The sequence below is a fragment of the Orycteropus afer genome, unplaced genomic scaffold, assembly GCF_000298275.1.
Source record: "Orycteropus afer afer isolate SDZICR_OR568_19922 unplaced genomic scaffold, OryAfe1.0 scaffold00067, whole genome shotgun sequence".
NCBI lineage: Eukaryota > Metazoa > Chordata > Mammalia > Tubulidentata > Orycteropodidae > Orycteropus > Orycteropus afer.
In genome coordinates this window covers 5,532,908-5,541,250 of record NW_006921654.1, presented here as the reverse complement: position 1 = coordinate 5,541,250, position 8,343 = coordinate 5,532,908, and the positions used below count along the sequence as shown (strand labels likewise).

The following is an 8,343-nucleotide window of genomic DNA, read 5'->3' as shown; positions in this document are numbered from 1 at the left end:
TTGTTGTTATGTGCCGTCGAGTCGGCCCCGACTCATAGCGACCCCTCCTTGGGTTTCCGAGGCAGTATCACTACGGAAGTAGGATTGCCCAACAACATTGGGAAGAGTGATTATTCAAGTGTATTTCTCATACAATGGAAAACTATACAGCTGTACAAAAGAAAAAAGAAAAAAAAAAGAATGGGATAGTTCTCTGTGTATTGATATGGAAAGATCTCCAGGATATATAGTTTAAGGGGGGTTGGGGAGAGAATATATGCTATTTGTTTTTAGTTGCATAAAGAAAGCTTCAAATGACTCGCTGTTTTGTTGTTGTTGTTGTTGTTAGGTGCTGCTGAGTTGGTTCTAACTCATAGAGACCCCACTCACAATGGAGTGAAACACTGCCTGGCCCTGTGCCATCCTCACAATGCTTCAAACCATTGTTGTAGCTGCTGTCCATCCATCTCACTGAGGGCCTCCCCCTTCTTCACTGACCCTCTACTTTACCAGGCATAATATTCTTCTCCAGGGACTGGTCCCTTCTGACAACATGAGCAAAGTATGGGAGACCAAGTTTAGCCATTCTTGTTTCTAAGCAGCATTCTGGCTGTACTTGTCCCAAGACAGATTTATTCCACTACTGGTCTGTCTGTCTGTTGTACTATGGTGGCTTGCCTGCTGCTGTGATGGTGGAAAAAATGCCACTGGTATTTCAAATACCAGCAGAATCACCCATAGTGAACTAGGACAGACTAGGGAGAAGGAAGTGGTAGTTCATTTCTGAAAAAATTGGCTACTAAAAACCTTATCAATAGCAGTCAAAAAGTGTCTGATATAGTATTGGAAAAGTATGAATAGCAGTGAAAAGGATTCACTAGGAAAGAATAAAAGTGGCTACCTCTCTGGGGAACAGGGTAGATGGGAGCAGGAATGGGAGTAAGAGTCTTCATCAATTAACTTTTTATTCCTTGACTTTTGAACCATGTGAATATGTTACTTCTTTAAGTCATGAAGATTTCTAACATTGCTGAAGGCACAGAGTAATTACCCTTCAATCCAGTTTTTCAACTAGCACGTAGTAGTAATATATAAACAATGATATAGATAAAATTTTAAAACTTTCAAGGTTATGTGGACTTATACCGTGATGTTTTCATTAGTTTCTTCTCTGCTTAGTTATTCTACTTATGCTTCATGAAAATGATCATAGTACTAATTCTGTGTCCTGTGTATTATAATTATTATTTAAAAAGCTCAAAAAAAATTTCAGAGCTGAGAAAAAAAAGATTAGTGGATTCCAAAATTGGCCCCACAGTACAATTACACGGCGAGCTACCAAACAAGATCATCAGGCCTCACCCCAGATTTATCAAATCAAAACTTTGTTGGGGTGAGGAGAGTAGAGGGCCAAACCTGGGAAACTATTTAAAATAAAACAAAACGAAAAGGAAAGGAAACAACAGAAATCTCCCTGGGCCAATTCTAACATACTTGGGAACCAGTCTCTACTCCTCTGCACACATGAGAGAACTAGGTTTCAAAGAGATGAGGAACTTTCTCAAAGTTTCACCTCAGGGAAGAATAAAGCTAGCATTTGAACACTCATGAACACCCACCTGCGTCTGCCTTTCTCAACTCCCTCTGGATCAGCTGACAGTGAAGGACCCAAAAGAAAAAAGATGTCCTATAATGTCACAGAGGACTTTTGGTCTGCTTTGTATCACACTCAGGTTTTAGAGTTCTTCCTTTGTGATCAACTAATATCCATTTAGGTTTTCTTGTTTCTCTTCTTTTCATTTTTCATTTATGGAGAGTAACTGTACATCTGCCTAATTGTAAAATACTTTGTATGTTTTATACTTTTCCTAGAGCTTCCTGTGGAAAAGCTGCCAATGGTCTAGGACAGAGATTGACAAACTACAACACGTGGGCCAAATCTGGTCCACCACTTTTATTTCTCAGTAAAGTTTTTTTGAAACAAAGCCATGATCATTCATTTTCATATTGTCTATGGGGTTTATTCCTCCCAACAGCAGAGTCGAATAACTGTTAAACTACCTGGCTCTTTACAGCAAACATTTACCAACTACTGATTTTAAATCATGAAAATTACCTACTTTTCATTAAGGACAGAGATGGTAATGAGAACCTCATTTTAGTTATGTTGCAATGATAGTCAATTCTTTAAGTGGAGAGGATAACTAGCAACAAAGAAAGACTGGAAGAAAAGGAAGAAAAACTAAAGGTCTACAAACAAAAGATCTATAAACTAGGTAACCAGGCCCTAACTGCATGATAATCATTACAAATCTGTGAAATGGGAAGCTGAAAGCTGGACCTGAAGGGGGACCAGGTGAGAGCCTGCCCTGCCTCCCAGCCTACCTGTTCTGCCAGCCAGGCAATGTGCTTGACCTCCTTGCTGCCTCCTGCTGTACTGGTTGCACCAAGCATGGCATTGAATTCAGCCAACACCTGTGGGAGGAGAGCCATTATGTTGGTGTGGATAGCTACGAACCAGGAGTGTGCTGTGGCTGTATCCTTGCACCGTAGGATCAAGGTATTCCTGCTATCAGGAGAATGTAGCTCTATCAATCTGTGAGGGGGAAAAAGAAAAAAAAAAAAAAAGTGAGCTTGATCAGAAGTTGTCAAACCTGCCAAAGTTTTTACATATTTCAAATCTATTTCAATTTTAAATTCCTAGAATAGAGGTATTTTCTCTTAATTCCGTGGAGTCCATTTTGCGAGAAAGCCCTGTATGGAAGGATAATCATCAGAAAGATGCTTATTTCAATGTGTTAACGTCATGATCTAAGATGAAGTAACCTATCGTAGAGTGTGTAGTCAAGCACTTCACTTTGCCTTAATTTCATTGCCATCAAAAAATGGAAAGCATACTTGTTGAACCTTATGGGCATGTTGTAAATAAAGAAAGAATTGATCTTTTTCAAAATACTTAGATAATTCTGGTATAGGTATTTCCAGATTAAGAAACAAAACAAAAAGCTATGGCCAAATAATGAACTGAAATTCCCCCTATGGAAAGAAAAGAGAGATTAGTAGAATAATATTACTTTTTGTGAAAATTTGGAACTTTTTTAGTGTCTGGATAGCATTATATGATTAAATCCTCCACTGAGACATGGTAGAAATATAATGAAAAGATTAAACACTATGGCTGTTTTATATTAGTTAATAGTCAACTGAGAACAACCTATATTTCAAGAGAAATCTTCAGCAATTAGCTAAGTTTTTTAATGTACATTGGAAAAATTCTTTATAAAGCAATTTATTGGGTACTGTTTTGTGTTTTGATACAACTTCTTACTAGCATGAGCTTAACAAGTCAAATAAATGACTAACATATATACACTGTGTTCTAACCATGAACAGATACATATTTTAAAAAATAAAAGAAAGGGAGCACTTGGCCAAAGGCTTTTGGGAGGGTTTTCCATGGGAGGCTAGAAAATGACACACTGACAGTCGCTAAGGAGAGTTCTCACTTTTCTTTCATCTTTTTGAAGATGGTTTTTACTGTCTTAAAGCACTGTTATCAGCTCCCTGAACTACCTGTCAAAGGTAAGCAATTAACATGCACACTAGCATTTCTGTCTTGAAGCTTGCTGACTTCTCAAAACCATTTACAACTGCAAATATTTTAATTTGCCATATTTTATATGGCAAATATTTATTCTCATTTGAACTCTGACCACAAAACATTTTTTGAGCACCTACTATATACCAGATACTAGACACTGTGTAGATAAAACAGACATGGTCTCTACTATCACTGAGCTTATGGTCTAATAGGAGTTGGCAAAAATGAATGACTAATAAACACACTATTACAGGTTATAAGAAGTGCTATAAAGGGCTATGATAACTACTACAAAGTTCTTCCCTGAAAAAAAAAGGGGGAGGCAGTGTTTTCATAGAATCTAGGATTTGGTGTCACAGAACGAAACCCATTGCCATCAAGTTGATTCTGACTCATAGTGACACTACAGGACAGAGTGGAACTGTGCCATAGCATTTTCAAGGCTGTAAATCTTTATGAAAGCAGACTGTCACATCTTTCTCCCACAGAGTGGCTGGTGGGTTCGAACTGCTGACCTTTTGGTTAGCAGTCGAGTGCTTTAACAATTGCACTACTTGGGCTCCTGAGTTCATAGAATCTTGGATTTAAGATCCTTGAATGTAAGATCTAGAGCAGTGCTGTACCATAGAACTTTCTGAGATGCTGGAAACTTCCTATGTGCTGTCCAGTTTGGTAGCCACTAGCCACACGTAGTTACAGAGCACTTGTAATGTGGCTAAGTAATTTTGCTTAATTTAATTTTAATCAGTTACAAGTGACTAGTGGCCATCATTTAGACAGCACAGACTTAGAGAGGCTTATAAATCATCTAGTCATTTATTTTTCAAATTATGAAGTATAAAACAGTGACCTGGGAACTCTTGGCTGAGGTTCTGAGAAAATAGGGTTCTGTGTTAAAACAAAATTGGCCAATCCTTGTGTGCTCCCCTCTAGTCAATTTCCAATGCAGAGTAAGTTTCTCAGAAGTCCTACAGCAAAGAAAACAGTTTAACTTTGTTTAATTCAGTATCCCCTCAACTTATCTGGGGGAGTATCTTTTACTACTTAACAGCTCTACTGTTCTTTACTGAGAAGTACTGATCTAGTATAATCATCTCATTTTGCAGTTGAGGTAACAAAGGCCTGGAGAAATGGCACCTCCAGAGAAGAGACCTGACTGGATCCTGAAGCACCTTGAAGACAGCAGCAAAGCACAACTACAGCAGAACCTCCAGACGTGGGCACACTTACCAAGCTGGTCTCATGTGATGAGGCTGTTTATAAACACATTTACCTGTTATCTGCCTATTTATCCACTCACCTGCCCTCCCACTGGAGTTACCCATCTAGCTACCTACAGACCTGGTCATTAGTCTATCCACCTTTCATATGCCTTCAAGGTTCTAGGGCAATAGCCAAAGGGGAAAAAAATTTTAGAAAACAGCCAAACATAAAATAAGATCTGTGAACAGCCAAAACACTTAACAAAGTCTATAGTAAAAACCAAAAACCAAACTCACTGCCATTAAGTTGATTTTGACTCATAGTGACCCTTCTTTGGGTTTCGGAGGCAGTAAAACTTTACTCAATTCGATTGCCCAGTTGTCCTTCCACAGAGTGGCTGGTGGGCATGAACCACCAACCTTCTGGTTAGCAGTCAAATGGCTTAGACACTACGCCATGAGAGCTCCTTAAGTCCATAGTGGAAAGCTTATTACCACTCAGAGGAAAGTCTTTAGACGATAGCTAGTCAAAAGTGATCTGCTTTTGTTTTAGATATAGTTCTGATGGATTTATTTATTTGATTCCATATTCTATAGCTAAATATAGTAAATTATTCAAGACCCAGAATTTAGAGGGTCTTGAATACCAGGTTAACTCTGGATATTAACCACTAAGCAACATGAATTCACCAATCTTGGAAAAGGGGAGCAACATCATCAAAGCAATGTATTAAAAAAATAATTTTATGGTGAGGTGTGAGACAGATTACAGTAGAGAAAGAATTGGCTTTGGCGGGGCCTAGGGGTGGGATTTAAAACTGTACCTGAGCAGGATGAGCCTAGACAGAGCTCTTCAGTAGGAGTTCCGCCTAAAGGCCAGGGAAAGGTAAAAGAGCTTCCTGACAAATGACTTAATATTTATATAGTGACCTTCCTTTATTTATTCTTTCTAGTTGCTCTTCTCAACAACACGTTTTGTGGGGGTTTTGTGTTCTCAGTACCTAAAACGTTTATAAATTCAAACAATTACTCATAAAGTCATTCAATAATAAAGGGGTTGTTGAGTAAACACAAAAGACTGGGATTCTGGTTGACAATTACAGTCCTATCAGCCACAGCCTTCAACTATCTCAGTATATTTTTAAAATTTAATTAATTTTGTTACTATTGTTGAGAATATACACAGCAAAACATATACCAATTCAACAGTTTCTACATGTACAATTTAATGACACTGGTTACGTCGTTGCAGATGTAAAACCATTCTCATCCTCTTTCTCTTTCCCCTCCATGAACATAAACTCACTGTCCCTAATGGTTCCTCTCTAATCTTTCCAATTGCAGTTATCAATTTGATCACATACACATAGTTCTTTTTTTTTTCTTTTACATATACATAGTTCTTAAAAGACCATAATATTCAAGGCAGTATCCTGACCTTTCTTTAGTCCTCTATTTATTTTATAATATTTATTCTTTCAAATGTCATTTTTCACTATTTCAATTGTTGCTGCCATAGTCCTTAAAATAAATATTTGTTGGCTAAAACACTGATTTATAGTTTCTAGAATTAAGATGAGCTATACATTTATCATAGGAAAATTTGAAGTAGTTGTTACATCATGTAATAATAAAAAACACTGCACTCAAAGGTACAGAGTCATCTGTGTTAGAATTTTTTTTGATGAGGTAACAACTGTAATATTCAGAGAAATTGCTCATATACTCATAAAGTAAACTAGCTAATATTTAGAGTGAATTTACTTAATGACAAGCAGTTATCTATGAAATATAATGCTAGATTAGACAACATATAAATACAAACCAAAAGCAAGTTATTTTATATTTTCCTTATATCCTATTCTGAAACTCTTATTCCTGTCTGAAAACCCACTAAAATCAACAGTTAAAGAGGATTTTAAGAAGCTAACTCTGCAAGTTCAGGATGAATAGGTGACAAACAACTGCAATAACATTTTGGAGGCTGGAAAGCAAAGGAGTGGCGAGTGAGTCACCCAACCTGAAGAAACAATCCCAAGGCGACGGTGGGAGAGCCAAATCCCAGGCAAGTATGTGGCAGAGTCTCTCAGAGGCTGGGGCTCGGGTGGTACAGTTACCGCTAGAAGCAGGGGTAAAGCACACAGCTATAATAAAGACTGGCCCACTCTCATCTCAGAAAAAGGTCCACCCTCATGTCACCAAGCAGTGTGGCAGAGGCAGTGATGGCCTCAGTTTAGGCCCTGGGTAAGGCTCAGCACTTCCTACAGGGCTGTTTCCTCCTCCCTGGTTTCTCTGCACTGTGACCAGCCTAACATCCTTCAAACACATGCTAAAGGTTCAGTCATGAAACCATGGAGAAATTTCCTTCACTCCTCCCACTGACCTACTTAGCACTAGCTTTACAAAGACAGGAATCAGTTCATCCTTCTCCAGGCACAAACATTTACCTTCTGAAAAATCCTTCACACTTCATTCAGATCCTGGGACAGCCCCACAAATGTTATCTCCTTTGCCATAGTCTAAATCTTGAAAATCCTGGCAACAGGGATCGCACTTGTTAACAACTAAATGGAAAATAAGTCTATGATAAAATGAAAAACTAAGCAGGGTGGATATTGGGATCACAGGGCTGGAAAATGATGAGAATAAGCAGTAAGTTAGGTCCTGGGAGAAGATCACCGATTTGTCATAAAAAGAAAAAATGCATAGTGCTTCTTGCAAAAGAATTGTGAGACAGAAAATTAAATGAGCAGAAACAGAAAAGACACTTCAAAACAGGATAAAAGATTCTACAATATGGAAGATTCTGCCTTTGAAGAAGCCCCTAAAACTGATAAAGGGTACAAAGTAACTCCTAAAGTCTATTTCTGTTTTAAAGAAAATATTCAAATGAAAACTCTCCTAATAAAAATATGGAGCAGCCTGCTTGTAATTGTTTGAGCCCGCAGGAGAGAGGAAATAGCCACAATGTGAAGAGTTTTGGTCTCTACTCAAACCACTGATGCTTTCCTGAGAAATGCAATTACACTTTGACCAGATGAAGCAAATCAATGAGTAAGTACAAAAAAAAGCATAGGATTCTCTAAGTCTAGCCTACTTTTTTTTTGTTTAGTGATCAATTAAGTAATAACCATACATTTATTTTTACTTTTTTTCATTGTGATTTGGGTGAAAATTTACAGAGCAAATACACTCTCCATACAAGCAGTTCACAATCACTTTGTCTCATGACATTGACTACAATTCACCCCAATGCAACATCTCCCCTCCCACTTCCTCCCGATAGTTAACTCTTCCCTGTGTCCATCCCTCCATGCACTCCTGCCCCCTGAACTGTCTCCCTATGCACAAGTAGCCCTTCTTTCTCCCATGCTTGTTCTCTCCAAGGAGTGTGTCTACCTCAGGTAAATGTTCAACTCATATGTCTGTCTACTGTTTGGCTGGAAGCCACAGGCGTGGGTTCAATTCCACACCTCAAGGGCAGCTAGGGGCCATAGTCTCAGTGGTTCCACCAGGCTCTATTGGACCAGCAAACCCGGTTGCCCCCCCCCCCTTTTTTTT

The 8,343-nt window shown here is 38.4% G+C and overlaps 1 protein-coding gene across 1 annotated transcript in view; it reads right to left on the bottom strand.

Annotated features, from left to right (window-relative positions):
• The window catches only part of SNTB2 (syntrophin beta 2), a 133,511-nt gene that overhangs the window by 36,141 nt on the left and 89,027 nt on the right, over window positions 1-8,343 (bottom strand). The window contains exon 3 of the mRNA XM_007940301.2: window positions 2,365-2,575. Within this exon, the coding sequence (XP_007938492.1) occupies window positions 2,365-2,575 (211 nt within the window). The remainder of the gene's footprint in view (window positions 1-2,364; window positions 2,576-8,343) is intronic.